Source organism: Camellia sinensis, chromosome 5 (genome assembly GCF_055761805.1).
Source record: "Camellia sinensis isolate YWXY chromosome 5, ASM5576180v1, whole genome shotgun sequence".
NCBI classification, from domain to species: domain Eukaryota; kingdom Viridiplantae; phylum Streptophyta; class Magnoliopsida; order Ericales; family Theaceae; genus Camellia; species Camellia sinensis.
In genome coordinates, this window is record NC_138965.1 from 174,189,513 (window position 1) to 174,205,991 (window position 16,479).

The following is a 16,479-nucleotide window of genomic DNA, read 5'->3' on the forward strand; positions in this document are numbered from 1 at the left end:
CATAAATATATATATATATATATATATATATATATTTATAAAGAGTCAAAAACTTATCTCAAACATATATCTTTTTTCTCTTTCCTTTTTTAACTAAAAATTCAAAAAATAAACTTATATAGACTATTCCAAACAATTTCTAAAAGATTATGCATCAAATTTTGTTTTAAATTTTTACATTTAATAGTGCTCATACAAAGATTATTAAAATTTATTTAAATATATAACAAAATTTATAATAATAAAAAATCTAAAATATAAGTTTTGTTTTTTTTTTCCCTTGTCTAAAATTATACTTTCTATGAATAGTGACATGTTTGACATAATTTATCAAAAATTATTAACATCTAACTTAATTCTCAATCATTACAAATCAAATAACCAATTAAATAAAACATAAAAAACAATAAAAATATATAATCATAATAGACAAAATATATATATAATCAATGGATCAAATAAATATATATATATTTTTAGAGGGTGATCAAATAAATATTTAATCAAACAAAATAAGAATTCATCTCTATTATAGAGTTTGTTTCTTCAAAGCCAACTTTATATTATAAATTTGAGAATTTCTATCATAGGTGAACAAATAAAAAAACCGAAAAAAAAAATTAACACATAAAAAGCTAAAAAATATGATAGTTCTTTAATTAGTTAAAAAAAATAATTAGATGAATACTTCTAATTTTTGTTGCTGACAGAAACCAACTACTATGCGTTTGTAATTCAGGGCCGGCCCTGGGGTGAGGCCACTGAGGCGGTCTCCTCGGGCCTTCAATTTTGAACAAAATTTAGGGCCCTCAATTAGAGGAGTGTATCATGTCATGTTATTTTATAATTATTTTAAGATTAGCTCAATTAATTTATTTTTATGTTGTCGTGTGGTGTTATTTTGATTCGTGTTCGATTAATGTTTAATATGAAAACTTTCACTTCTAGTTAAAAATAACTTAGCAAGTGTATTGAGAGATTAAAATTTTTCTCATAAGTTGAATTTTATAAAATTTATTTCAACTAAATGAAATTATTCATAAAATGTTTGATTTTAATTCAATTACATTTTTCTAATTAAAAAAATTGTACCTTATTACTATATATTTTTTATTAGATTGACTCTGAAATAGGTAACAAAAAAATATATATCTTAAATGAAAAAAAGATATTAACCTTAATTATTATTTTACATACTTTTTTATTTAGTTAGATAGAGTTAAATAAAAGATTAAAAAAATGAAATGGCATTCCTTAGTGAACATTCAAATATATAACTAATAATACATGTTATTGAGTTGTGTCATACTTAGATTCATGTTGAAAATAGTCAACCTTAACTTCCTAATTTTATATATTGCTTGAGTTGTGTCGAAAATTCTCATCATTACCCCCAATTAATTTTTGTTCTTATAGTATTGGTAAGCTAAAAAGTAAAGATTCGATTCAACTAATTGAAATTCAACTATTATATATATATATATATATATATATTTGTTATCTAAATTTTACTAAATTGTAATGCTATAGAAATAAATTTTTATCTTTTTTGTTTTATCCAAACAAATTTTTTTTTTTTTGGATAATGATATATGAAGGGCCCAATTTAAAAAATTCACCTAGATCCCTAATAAGTCAGGGCCGACCCTGTTGTAATTATATCTCAAATGTATTTAAAATATAAATTGAGGGCCTCAAAATGTTGGGCATTTTTATTCAGATTGAGTCTCTTTTTATAAAAAAATTTAAATCTTTCTAACTCAAGTGGATTTTTTTTTTATTTTTTTTGGGATTACTAAAGTTTTGGCACTCTTTTTTTGAGTATTTTTTGGGTGCCCAAAATGGCTGCTTTGAGGGTTTTGCCCCAAAGTCGGCCCTAATTAACTATCATCTGCACACATTTTTTTTTTAAACCTAGGTTAACGTTTTTCCTGAGAGTATATGTCAATGTTTTAAAAATTAGATCGATAAGTGAATCGAAAAATGGGTTGAATGAATGAGTCACTAGTTTAACCGTCGAGTCAAAACGTGATATCCTAATTATTTCATAAATATTTAAAAAATAATATATAAATACAAATGATTGAAATAACTTTTTTAAAATAAATATTATGAATTGAAATTTGATTTTTACACTCTTTAAATTTTAAAAAGTAATATATAATTACATATTATAAGTTCTTGACACAAATAATATATTACAAATAGATATACAAACAACTAAAGTGCCTCAGTGGTCACAGAGGTGTTACTTCTACCATAGTAATTTTTAATACAGGGAAGATATCAACATAACCGACTGGTTCAAAACCAGGTTAACCAATTCGGTGATTTAACCTCGGATCCAAGCGAATTTCAAAAAATGCTCCGATTCTTTGTACAAAACAGTTCTAGCATAAATCCGAACTAGACCAGACCAAGAACCGGTCAACGGGTCAAACGGTTTAACCGGCACTAGTTGGTATATAATTTTTAATGCAAGGAAACACTATAAGAAAATATATTTTTGTCGACCATTTTTGGCTACCAAAAACAATTTAGTTGCCAAAAGTTACGGAATTGGCTACCAAAAATAATATTAGTCGGCAAAATCAACTTTTTAGCTACTAATTTTTTTAGTAGGGAAATGTTGATTATTGGCGACTAAAAAAAATTTAATAGCTAAAAATATTACAATTGGCGACTACAAAAATTTTTAGTAGCTAAACATATCACAATTGGCGACTAAAAGAAATTTTAGTAGCCGTAGAGGTACCTTTAGCTACTAAATTGTTTGGTAGCCGAATGAAAATAAAAAATTTTATTTTTAATCTTCCAAAAATATATTTTCAGCGACAAAATTTCTTTTAGTCGTTGTAGACCTACTTTTGGCTACTAAATTGTTTGGTAGCCGAATGAAAATAAAAAATTTAATTTTTAATCTTTGGCAACTAAAATTTTGGTCGCCAAAAATATATTTTCAGCGACAAATTTCCTTTTAGTCGTTGTAGACCTACTTTTGGCTACTAAATTGTTTGGTAGCCGAATGAAATAAAAAATTTAATTTTTAATCTTTGGCGACCGAAATTTTGGTTGCCAAAAATATATTTTCGGCGACAAAATTCCTTTTAGTCGCTGTAGACCTACTTTTGGCTACTAAATCGTTTGGTAGCCGAATGAAAACAAATAATTAAATTTTGTACCAAACCAAACCCTAAAATAATCAGCACCTCTCCCCTCTCTCTCTCTCTCTCTCTCTCTCTCTCTCTCTCTCTCTCTCTCTCTATTTTCAGCGTTGCTCCTCTCCCCTCCCTCTCTCACTGCCGCTCTTCCTCGCCTTCGCCGGAAACCGGAACACCTCTTCTTCCTCCGCCATCGCCATCGTCATTGTGAGTACCGCCGCTCTTTTCACGCCGCCTCCTCCTCCGCCGATCTTCATAGATCCACCGCCACCGCCACCGCCACCGCCACCGCCACCGCCACAAGATTTAGAGGCTTCATCGCTGAGATGAATTCTGCTCAATTGATGCTTCGTCTCGCGTATGCTTCTCTCTCTCTCTCTCTTTATATATATATATATATATAGGAATTGGGTTAAAATTTTATATTAGACTTGTTTGGCTATAAAATTGAAACAACTTGAAATCTACAATTTTTATTTTCTTGATGAAATTGGTCTTTCTCTTTAAAACATAGAAGGAACCTAATCTAAAATTGGGATATTTAAAATCCGTTCTCATAAAAACCTAGTTGATTCTAAGCTCATTTATCAAATTTCTAGTTTAATATTCAGAAACTCACAGATACAATTATGTGGACAGAAAAACTAGTTGAGGGGCACAAGGGGTTTGATGCTGTGATTGCTTTAGAGGTACGATCATGTTAATTGTAACTTCTGTTAGGTAATGCTGGCTACATTTCTACAATTTGTGTTCCCCAAGTCATGAATTTTGTATGCATACTTGCATATAAAGGATTTTGTGCTTTTTTGTGAGTTCAATGATCGGTTCGTCAAGATTGCAACCAGTAACTTTTTTGTGTTCCTGAAGTCATGATTTTTTTATTTTTATTTTTTATTTTTGCATTTTTACTCATTTGGATATCTTTACTATGGTTTGCGTTTAGTCAGGTAATTGAGCATGTTGCGGATCCTTCTAAATTCTGCAAATCCCTGGCTGCGTTAACTGTTTCTGATGGAGCCACTCTGATATCAACAATTAATCGTTCAATGAGATCCTATGCAACTGCCATCATTGCAGCAGAGTACATCCTTCACTGGGTATAATTATCTAATTGATTTATCACTTGTTTACCTATTTTTTATATCCACTTAATAAAGCTTGGTATTAGCTATTGGAATACTCTCCTTGGTGTTAAACATGGTATTCATTCTTTTTATTGTCTTCTTTAGAGAGGATGCAGGGTCTCAGTGTCTTTGTCTAAATTATCTTAAATTTATGATTCTTCAAATGCATTTCCATGAAGTTTATAAATAAATGATAATATTAAAAGTCTCACTATTTATATATATAGAAATAAGAAAAATTATATTTAGTGTGCTAATGATTTAAATGATTATCAATTTTTTTAACTATTTGAAATGTGGTCAGATATTTGCAGATATCGGGTATCCGCGATGGCGGGGATGAGGTTGAAAAATTCCAACCATAACGGGGCTGAGACGGGAATGGGGGTGGAGCTTGTCGGCGATGGCGGAGAATGACAAATCCGTCCCAAATCTGTCCTATAATCATCCCTAGCTCCAAGTATTTTATACATTTTATTTTTAATATATATTTTTTTAATAACTTGTGTCTTGGTCAAATTTTTTTAATGATTTATCAATTACTTGAAACATCCTCAAAACTCTCTCTCAAAACCTTCTACATCAAATTCAGACAGGAAACGAAGCCCTCTTGGTTATGAGGATTGTCTAGAAGAGATCACGGTGACCCCTCAGGTATATACACTACTACAAATACAGATAAAGATCACACTTTTTTTGTGTGATGTATATTTTTTAATCACACTTTTTAAGTTTTATGAAAGTGTGGTCTTTGAGAGTGCGATTAAAAAAGGTCATTTTTAATCACACTTTTTAAGTGTCATTAAAAAATACTTTTAATCACACTTTTTAAGTGTCATTAAAAAATGATTTCATCACATCTTTTAAGCGTGATTAATAATATTTAGATCACACCTTTTAAGTGTGATTAAAAACATTTAGATCACACTTTTTAAGTGTGATTAATAATATTTAGATCACACCTTTTAAGTGTGATTAAAAACATTTAGATCACACCTTTTAAATGTGATTAAAAATATTTAGATCACATCTTTTAAGTGTGATTAAAAACATTTAGATCACACATTTTAAATGTGATTAAAAATATTTAGATTACATCTTTTAAGTGTGATTAATAACTAATAAAACCTGTGATAAAATTAAAAAAAAAAATCGACATATTTGAAAAATAATCAATACTATTTTTGTACGCGCATTTGAATAATGTGATACACACTATATACTATATTTTGAATCACAACCATATATTGAATGAAATAACATCATGTATTTCATAAATGAAAGTTAAATTTTCAAAAGTATATACAAATAAATTAATAAAAAAAAATTAACTGTGATTACATATATTAAAAAATTAAGTGCTTGAATGCTTTCAAAGCCATGTGGTTCGGCTTGTCAAAAGGTAAGTATCCAGCCATAAGAACAAACAGAATGACCCACAAGGCCATACATCAGCTGCTGTACCATCATAACCTTTAGCAGTGAGCACCTGATAGAAAAGGGAAAAAAAAGAAAGAAAGAAGTATCACAAATGCAAGAAACTAATAAGAAAAGGAAAAAAAATTGCACCAAAGCGACCATCCATTTCCATGACATCATAATTGATACCTCAGGAGCAACATAATTTGGGGTTCCACGGGCAGTGTGAAACAGCACGTCTTCCTACAGTAAAAAAGGTAGTCAGTCTTTGATTAAGCAAAGCCACAACACCAACTTATATTGATGAATGAGGGTTAGGTTTAAGGCAATCCACAACTTATGTGTCTGAATGATATTGAGATCATATAACCTCAATGCGGATTAGATCAAGTCTTAAAAAATAGTCACTGAATGTTTTCAAAGTGTCGAAATCTAGATGATGCATAATACAGAATCTTATGAAGAAGTCAACTAATAAAACTAAACTGCCTCCTTGATTTGGGGAAACTAATATAAAAAGAGGGAAAAGAAAGACACAAATCATAAAAAAAAGTTCATTTCCAAATTAATAGAAACAAGAAATGAACAAGCTACTGAAGGACAGAAGAAAAACTAATGGCCACATTATTCCTGAGGAATTCCTTTCAGCACAGGGCACTGCTCCTGGCCGGAAAGGTAGTTTCTGGACTACGTGATTTTAGTAAACCAAATAGGCTGCAAAATTGACTCAGTGCTGCTACTTTTAAAAATTTGACGTTCAATTTATTAAACACCCACCTGCTAAAAATCTGCTCTCAGATGAGTAAATTGTTGCAAACTCACATAATACTTACCTGCACTTGCTGGGAAAATGCACTCAATCCAAAGTCTGAAACCTTGAGAACACCAAATGAGTCTAGAAGCAGATTCTCGGGCTGCAAAAGATGTAATGCAGGGTAATGCAAATTTCAGAGTCATGGTCGAATAAATAGCCAAAGAAACCAAATTACTGTTAGATAATAAATTCTTTTTTATTGGAAAAAATTAGAATAAATACATTAATTAATCAATGAAACATGTAAGAAAGTTTGTTAAACCTTTAAGTCTCTATGGTACATGCCCCTACTGTGGCAGTAGTCTACAGCATTGATGAGCTGCTGAAAATATCTCCTAGATTCATCCTCTTTAAGTCTTCCTAGTTTGGCCTAGTTATAAAAGGGTCAATAAGGGAATATTATCAGACAAATACAAGACTCGGTACCTACATGATTTACATAAATGAGACTCAATATAACACACATTACCACAACAAAATGGTAAGCATGACATGAGCAAATGCCTAAATTAAGATGTAATGCATTACACAATTGATTATATTATGAATGAAATTATAGGTGCTCAGAGAGTAGAAGCTCAAAAAACAATGCCTTACTATTTTGTCAAAAAGCTCACCCTCGCCAACATACTCGAGCACAATGTAGATCTTTGTCTTGCTTGCCATAACCTATTTTCAAGCATAGAAAAAGGATGCGTTAACATGTAAAACATGAAGCACTTAGACCATCATATTTCTAGTAGTGCGAAGAGCATTCAATTCATTTTAAATGCTGCTCATAAATATCAAAAAAACTCAAAAAAATGTTGCAACAAATAGACATATAGGATAGGCTACTAGTAGTTAGTTAGTTACCTTGGCATAGCAATTGACTCTTCTTAATCTGGCTTTCCTGTAAGATGGGCGCACATTAAGGGCAGCAGTCCAGTCCTTGATTGCTTTCTCAAATTGACCAAGTTTGGACCTGCAAGTGGCTCTGTTGCACAACAACACCGAGTTGTAGGGGTCATGGTCGAGTCCCTCTCCATATGCAACACAAGCATCTGAGTATCTTTATCCCCTGAACAAATCGTTACCGTTGGACCGAGCCATTGCCACCACCCGTGTCCTCTTAACCACCATGTTCACTTCCTTGCTGCTTAAGTCCAGCCGTGCTGCTCTTTGAGCCGCTGCCACTGCATCATCAAATCTGTCAACATAAATACACGACTTCCCACTCATTAAATTTTTTTTTTTTTTATAATCAAAGGTGTTGGATAGTTGTTTTGTTATACCAACAAAACACAATTCAACAAATGAAAAACTAAAAAACAAGAGGGAAACATACTATGTTAACAAACATCACACCAAGAATGACAGCATTAGCAAAACCAAAACTCAAAACGTGCATGAAAGAGCATGTGCATCGATATTGTGTTATGAAACATTTATAACTCGGTGTATTTAGTTATTTATTATTTTTTTTTTTACTTTTTTTTTATCACTTTGTGTGTTATCTAAAACTAATTGCAAAGTCCAAAGGCATGTTTTTGCTAGCCCCCCTTAATTTCTCCAAACAAGTCTCATGCACACAACATGTTAATGAAATGCTTCAACAGTTTTCTTATCTTCCCTAAATTGCAATGCTAGTCCATTATCTTCCACTTAACTTCCAAAAAGTTGATTACAAATAGCACATATATACATACATATATATACACACTATTTGTAATTTACGAATAAAAAATATGAAATAAGGGTTGTTGAGTTTTAAAATATTGAATCAATTAATGCAAAGAGTGTGACAAATAATTCACACTAAATAACTTGTATACTTTATATATAGGACAAGTGGTGTGAGTGGTGTTCTGAATTTTTGAATAGTTTGATGATTGAGTAAACTGATTAGCCATTTATAGTTTGATGAAGGTACAAAATTATTATAATAGTTATTGGATATGATAGGTACATGATGAAAAATTGGTGGTAATTACGAGTATGATTTAGAGAAGAAAGAAACCTCTCAAAATTATTGACTAGTTGACTGCCTTAGCAAAGGCATGATAACAAATGCAAACTTATTTCAATAAAAAAGATTATATTCATCTAGTCATTCACACATTTGTCAATAGCAGTAAATTTAAAGCATAAATCAAACCAAACTAAGCCTTATGTCCCAATGTATTAAAAATTAGCATCTATTATGAAATGGTCTATTCTCTCTTAAATATATCCTTTTATGCTTGATTTTTGTTCAGTTGGACTAAATTGGCAATTTGTAAAAAATTAAAGAACAAAATACAATTGGAACTAGAGGTGAGGGTGCAACTTGGGTTTTTTTTTGTTGGCAATTAAAGAACAAAATACAATTGGAACTAAATTGGCAATTTGCGCATGAGTTTTCATAACTCAAGTAACCCTAACAACCTAAATTTTTTTGTTGATACATAGAAATTATATATATGACACTATGAAATATTATAATTAAACTATTTTTTGTTAGTAAGGCTAATTACTGAATAATACCAAGATTTATATATCAATCTAAATGGAGCATTTTTTAGTAAGAACTAAAAATGAATAAATTAAAATCCAGGTAAGAACAACTTTATAGATGTCAAAATAAACAAACATTACATAGGACTTTAAATTTTTTTTCATCCCCACCAAACAGTACATAAGAGAGATTACAATTCTTGTCTGCCACCAAATGAACACTAGATTCCCATTTCAAATAAACAAACAATGCTTTCATCAATGAAGTCTGTTATGGAAATCATTTTCATTTCCACATCCTTGGAATTGAAAATCCCACCCCATCCATTCAAAAGCATCCTCTTTTGGGTCATATGATGATTGAACCTCAGAACATTTTAACATGCTTCTCTGAGTCTGTCCCTTGGGTTGTGTTTTTTGTTACTTTTTTTTACTAATAAAGCTTTCTATCCAAAAGAGAATTCAATAATTCTGGCTCAGAGACCCCACTGCAGTGCTGCAATCAGCTACTGCACTTCTTGTTTCCAAAAAGCTACCTTTTAGCTTGAGAAAACTACTATAGATTTACTGTGAAATGTTCTGTCAAATTTGATAAAATGTTTCTAAAAACTGATTTTAAACACTTTTTTTATAAATAAAAAAAAAACTGCTGAAGTTTGGCTCTAATTTTGTTGAAAATTATCCTACAACAAAAACTTTTAAAGAGCAACTATAGACTCAAATTTTGTTAATTTGGTCCCCAAATTAGAACTTATGAATTTAAAATCTCTTCACAAGGTTGCCTAAAGCATCATAACTATAGCACCAATATAATATATATATATATATATATATTATAAAAAAGTTATGGGCATTAGTCTCATATTTATAGGCCTTCATGACTATTTGATCCTGAGGCAATTTTGGTATTATTTTCAACTTACGGCTTCAGAAACCACCTAAAGAGATGAAAGGTGATATACATAGCCTTCGTTTGGGAAGTGGGTTAGCTTTTTGGCTTTTTTGGCTATTTTAGCCTGGGCTAAAAAGCTTGGTTTGGGAAGGCACCATACATAACTAATCAATTAGAGCACCAGCATGCAAAGATACTTAGTAAACAACCAAATTTAAATATTGAAACAAACCCATTCAAAAGACTAATAAGTAAAGATCACAACCTAGATAAGTAACAAAGAACTGATGAACTTTCAGCTCAAACTAATACTACAACTCCATTGATCTGGTTCCATGCACATTCACTTGACAATGATTACTTTGATAGTCAAGATGAACAAACCAAGCAAAAACTAATAAATCAAAGAGCAAGAAGTAAAATTATGACAAAGAACCATTAACGGGGGGAGAGAAAAAAAAAAGTATTTTGAGCTGACTCTGACACTAAAACTCAATTGGACCCACTCAATTAGCCAATACTCTTTCACAAGTGCAATATCTGTAAATTGCATATATCTTAGACTAGAAAGTGAGACTTCAAAAATTTGATAATTGAGGATAAAAACCAAATATTCTTAACAGGAAAATGTACTCAGTGTCAGTACCCTCTACCGTAAAAAATTCGGAATAAAGAGCACTCAAATAATAATTGTACCTGAATCACAAACTAGCAGACAATTGGAGACTAGAAGGATTAAAACTTCAATCAATACAGACATTAATATGAAAACAATTACCTCAAATAAGCCCATTAATTCTTACATAAATAATAATTGTATTTGAATAAAAAAAACTAGCAGACAATTGCGTCACCCATGTTCAAATTTACAAAATACCCTACTGAAAAGAAAAACAAAACATATTGCATAAAACATGAAATCCCACCCTCATAAGACAATTCATTATAGAAGAAACCATAAAATAATTAGTAGATACTTGGTTCCTGCTGATCTGACTATCAGTCAGTTTGTGTATGTGGTGCGAAAGAGGATTAAGCTCAGTCCTGAAGAGGCTATCTTCATTTTGTTGAAGAATATTTTGCCTCCCACTGGTGAGATTTAACATCTATCTTTTAGAAATATTATTCTTCCCATCCCTGTTTTTCTTGAGTTTTCTCAACGGAAAAAAATGAAATCTGAAGTAATGTTTGAGTTGTTGCAGCGGCTATGATGTCAGCCATTTATGAGGAAAATAAGAAAAACAACGGAATCACCAAAACCAAGGAAATTTTGCATTATAGGTTCTATTTAGTTATGTCCTGTTAAAATACTTAGCCATATAAAAGATTACCATTAGAGTTATTTGAGAGAGGATTGAGGTTTTCTAAGGTCTTCAATAATGAGGAAATCTTAAATTCGAATTTTCAATTTCTTTTCCCAATCTGTTTTCTGAAATCAAACAAAGCAAGGGAACAAATCAAATTCCCTCAGGCTTTCCACCATATAATAGATAAGGAAAAAGTAAACACATTTAGAAACAAATTGGACTCAAATTGTAGGCAAAAGCAAAATCTAAAGATAATAAACAAAAGAAAATAAAGGCCAATTTTTTTTTTCTCATTTATTTATATATTTATTTATAGTTTGTTTTGAATAACAAGCATGCGCCATCATTTTCAGGAAACTAATAAAAACGACATTACTTCTTCAGCACCCTTTTACTAACCAATCAAATAACATCTCCCAAACTTATCCATGGTCTGTTTGGTTATCCAGAAACCACAAGAAAAGAAGCAAATACACTGGAGTTCAGGCTTCAAGAAACAGTTAATAAGAAATATTCTTCTTATTTTAATAAGCTTATACAAATCTTCATGAATATCAGTATCAAAGCATTCAAATTCAAGATTTGGAATTATAGATGTCTGCTTCCAGCAGCTATAGCCAGAACCAGTATCAGAGGATTCATGTTTTTACAGTGTATGAAAATCACAATCACAATCACAATCTCAAGATTCATGTTTTTACAGACCTAACAACACTTCAGAATCTCTTTTTCTTCCTAGATCAAGAATTTACACAATAGCCATTGATTCATTTGATGAACAAAAAAAAAAAAAATAGAGTCAGAGAGACATAGATCTGAATGCCCACAAAAAGTCAGAGAGAGAGAGAGAGAGAGAGAGAGAGAGAGACGCATACATAAGAGTTGCTGGAGAAAGATTCGATCTTACGAGGTCGATTGGTGCGATGAGAGAGTGAGTCGATCAGTCGATCTTGCGATGAGAGAAAGTCGATCTCTTGCGAGGTTGATCGGTCCAGATGAAAAACGAGAGAGGGACTGATGAGATGAGAGAGAGAGTGAGAGCTGCGCTGTGTTTTGAGTTTGAGAGATTAGATTCATTAGGGTTTTTGTTTGTTTGGGTGTAGAAGAAGATGAAAGGTCGAACGGTCCAGATTATTCACCCAAAAAAAAAGACGGTCCAAATTTGAAATATTTAAAATAAAATAAAAAAATTGTTAATGCGGGGCGGGTTGGGCGGGTGCGGTTCAAACCCGCAATCCGCCCACAACCTGAAAATCAGCTAAAATTCAAATTGCATCCGACTCTAATGTATTTGTGAAACCGCCCATATATGTGCGGATCAGATTGGGTAGGGCGGTTTGGACGGGTCAGATAACCCAATGCCCAGCTCTAGCTGAGAGTAATGGAAGAAAAAAAGGCACCAGTTTGGGATATATTATTATATAAAAACAATATATTCAAAACAATCTACAATCACATTAATTAAAAGGTGTGAATAAAAAATATATATAATCACATTTAATTTAAAAATGAAATAAAAAATAAATATTATTACATTCAATCAAATTAAGTATTATTAAAATATCAATTTAATTTTTTTTTATCACACTTTCAATAAAAGTGAGATATTTTTATTTGTCAAAGTGTGATCTTTAACTATTTTTGTAGTAGTGATATAATCACACTTTAATTAGAAGGTGTGATTAAAAATAATATATATAATCACACTTATTTAAAAAGTGTGATTAAAAAGTAGTAGTGTATATATAATCACACTTTAATTAGAATGTGTGATTAAAAAATATATAAATAATCACACTTTAATTAGAATGTGTGATTAAAAAATATATATATAATCACACTTGTTTAAAAAGTGTGATTAAAAAGTAATAGTGTATATATAATCACACTTTAATTAGAATGTGTGATTAAAAAATATATATATAATCACACTTGTTTAAAAAGTGTGATTAAAAAGTTGTTGTGTATATATAATCACACTTTTAATTAGAAGGTGTGATTAAAACATATATATATAATCACACTTAATTGAAAAGTGACATAAAAAATAAATATTATCACACTCAATCAAATTAAGTGTGATTAAAATATCAATCTAATTTTTTTATCACACTTCCAACAAAAGTGAGATCTTTTTTTTTGTCAAAGTGTGATCTTTAACTATTTTTGTAGTAGTGATAATGAGTTTGATATTAGCATGTTGTAAGATGCTATATTTATTTATTTATTTTTTGTTCTCGTAATTAATAAGAAACTTTGTAAGAAATTAGCTTTTGGCAAGAAAGAAAGTTCGTTCCCAATTGAGATACAACTTCTCAAAATACAAATCTCAATCTCAAAGGGACTAAAGAATACGATTCAAATTTATTATACTTCTTTCTAATTACACAATATTTATTATACTTTAACACAGATAAGTTGTATTTGACATCAATCTCTAATATTTATATCTATATAATATGGCACAATTTTTTTAAAAATTATATATGGAGTGGGCTTGTAACCACAAATAGTTTGAAGTGGCTAGTTAATTTACTTTTCATTTGTGAAAGAATGTGGACAGAATGGTTGAACTAGCTGAAAGTGGATCACTTTGGGTTGCCTCACAAACGATGGAGAGAGAAAGAAGAGGGTGGGAAGGAGGAGTGCAATATTATTTTATTTTCAATATAGGTAATAAAAGGACACCTTTTCATGGGATACAATTTGGAAAACTCCTTTATAAATATGTTTCGGTTCTTTCTGCATTGGATGGGTGTCTTGATGTCAAGGTTCTGAAAAGCGGTTGCAGTCGCCGTAACGGTGGCGGTGACGCGGTTGCGGTTGCGGGGTGTAAAGGCCGTAGTGTAACGGTTGCGGTAACCGGAACCGTGAATTTTTTTATTTTTTGCACAATTTGAAAAAAACTTACCGATACGCATATTTTTTTTCCATGATCATATTTATTGGGTTAAAAATAAATATTGATCAATTTTTGTAAATTTTTAAGTATGATGTAATATATTTCATATTTTTAAATCACTATAAACTGAGTTTTTTACATTTTATTTTAATAATTAATGACTTTATATTATATAAAAAATCAATCACTAACTATTATATATAAGATAAATAATGACAAAAGTAAGAGAATAAATAAGAGCCTAAATATATATATATATATATATATATACATATTTTAACCAAACCAAATAGATAATAACCACACTTATTATTATTATTATTTTCAAACAATATATAGATAGACACACACAAATAAAATGGTTTAGTGATAGCAGCTGAATAGAATAGCATAGGTCTTATAGTTTCAACAATCAATAACATGTTCTTCATCTTCCCTCTTCTCTCTCTATCTCTTGCTCCTCCATTTTCTCTCTTTATCTTCTTCTTCTCTCTATCCCTCTTTCCCCATTTTCAGCTTTTTTTTTTTGTGTTTTTTCGGAAGAAACAATTTGGAACCATTACGTAACGGTGCGTAACAGGCTGTTACGGCACCGTTACGACCGCTACGGCAGCCGCTACGGCCGATACACCTGTGAATCTCAATCACACTGCAAAAGCGGCCGTAACGGGTGGCGGTAACCTCCAAAACCGTTACGTAACGGCGTTACGTAACGGTTGCGGCTGCTTTTTAAAACCTTGCTTGATGTTCTTGAGATCTCATGTCTAATGTAATTTAGTGGAACTAGCTTCACTTTATCAAACTAATATATATATATATATATATATATATATAGGAATTGCTTTGCTATAGAAGGCTCGCTTTTTCTCCCCCTGTTTTGCCCCTTAGATTGATATCTATCTATATCTATTCTGAAGCAATGGTTAAACTTGAAATTGTGATTTATTTGCTGACTCTGTGCACCATGGTATTCTAACAAATTTTGCTCTGTTTTGCTGAATTGATCTGTTTTACTCTGTTACTCTTTTTTGTGAAAAGGTTTGGACATTGCCTTGTCTTTCAAATGCAAGTTCAGATTGAAAGCCAGCCACAGAAAAAGCATCCGCTAAGGGTTGTTGATGATTCCAACAAAGGCAGTGCAAGGTGAGTATTATTCTCCTTTAAAACAAATTTTGCAACATTGGAGTTTCATGGACACTTGTACAAACATTCATGTATTTGATTGGTTGCAAAAATGATGAATGCAATGTGAGAAATTGCTGGTTTAATTTAAAATTTATGGAATGTTAAACAATGAAGAACCGAAGAAGAAACAATTGATTAGTGATTACTTGCTATAAGGAAAAATGTAAAACCAGTCATGGCATCATTGGTTAATATTATGGGATTAGAATTTGACAAATTTTCCAAAACGTCCAACTTGCAGTTTGAAACTTGACCAAAAATCTGATCGAAAGTCCCAAGAAGGACAAAGAAGGCCACATCTTTTTAGGGTAAATGCTATAAGAAGCAAAACAGATTAATTGCAGAATGTTTCATAGTGGCGTAAAATTGTTTGTGTCATTCTCTTGAACTTCTTTCCTTTGTTGCTAAAAGAATGTTGGGAAAATGAAGGATGAATCTTGAATTTAAATCTTTTCATTGTTTGGGGACGTGAGAAAGTATAAACCCTACAAACCCTAGTGAGACTTTACTTGTATTTAACTTGGTTAATTTTTTCTTGGAAGCCAAATATGCTATCATGTGAGTTTCATAAAATATTTGATGTTTTGATAAGAGAATCATATAGACGACGCTTTGGAGGCCTGCCAACCCTCTCAGAAAAATATTTGTATAAATAGAAGGTAAGCTAGATGCTTGGTGTTGATAGTTTCATTTCCTTTTATGAATTGAATCTAATGTGGCTGATTTCAATCCAATCACTTTAACCTAAAAAAAATCATCAGGTTGGTTTGTAAAGTCCGAATTGCCAATGGCATATTATTTCAGATTGGAGTTCTATATATAAAAGTTCCGTCTGTTCAGAGTTTTTCATTAACTTAGAATTTGTGTTTACAAAGTCTATACTATGAAATTTGTACAAATAACTTGTTTCTAATGATAGGTATTTTGATTATCTCTTTTACATCGACTTTGAAGCTTCTATGGCAGAACCCCGTGCACAATACGCTCTGGGACATCTACAGGTCAGAAATAAGCTTAAAAAATTTAATTATTGGGAAGCAGGGTGAATGAATGCTTTCAAGAATTATGACTTCAATTTCTCTCCTCTCCTCTCACTTTCCTTCCTTCTGTACTTTCTCTTGAGCTTTGTTGTCCCTGTTAGATAATGTCTCAATGGGACCACATAATTAAATATGGTGTTATCATTTATAAGAAGCCTAC

General features: G+C 31.1%; 1 protein-coding gene across 4 annotated transcripts; it reads right to left on the reverse strand.

Moving 5' to 3' along the window:
* Window positions 1-5,532: 5,532 nt before the first annotated feature.
* Window positions 5,533-12,333, reverse strand: LOC114291739 (CBL-interacting serine/threonine-protein kinase 9). Of its 4 annotated transcripts, none has more exons than XM_082870475.1 (7): window positions 12,068-12,333; window positions 7,374-7,693; window positions 7,136-7,187; window positions 6,781-6,888; window positions 6,538-6,618; window positions 5,894-5,947; window positions 5,533-5,774 (listed from the first exon to the last, which is right to left on the reverse strand). In XM_082870475.1, the coding sequence occupies exons 2-7, from the start codon at window positions 7,379-7,381 to the stop codon at window positions 5,658-5,660; spliced, it is 420 nt and encodes a 139-aa protein (XP_082726601.1). In that variant the 5' UTR covers window positions 7,382-7,693; window positions 12,068-12,333; the 3' UTR covers window positions 5,533-5,657. The 4 variants fall into 4 exon arrangements, with proteins under 4 accessions (XP_082726601.1, XP_028091404.2, XP_082726600.1 ...); XM_028235603.2 differs by having other exon boundaries at window positions 7,116-7,187; window positions 7,374-7,707; window positions 12,068-12,293; XM_082870474.1 differs by having other exon boundaries at window positions 7,116-7,187; window positions 12,068-12,247.
* Between the last annotated feature and the right edge of the window lie 4,146 nt (window positions 12,334-16,479).

Bases quoted from the DNA above. Each gene is read 5' to 3' on its own strand.
- LOC114291739 (XM_028235603.2), bottom strand. From the start codon at position 7,184: ATGGCAAGCAAGACAAAGATCTACATTGTGCTCGAGTATGTTGGCGAG. The intron at 6,619-6,780 runs GTTTAACAAACT...CATCTTTTGCAG, and splicing joins TGTACCATAGAGACTTAAAG to CCCGAGAATCTGCTTCTAGA. The intron at 5,775-5,893 runs GTATCAATTATG...CTTTTCTATCAG, and splicing joins CAAATTATGTTGCTCCTGAG to GTGCTCACTGCTAAAGGTTA.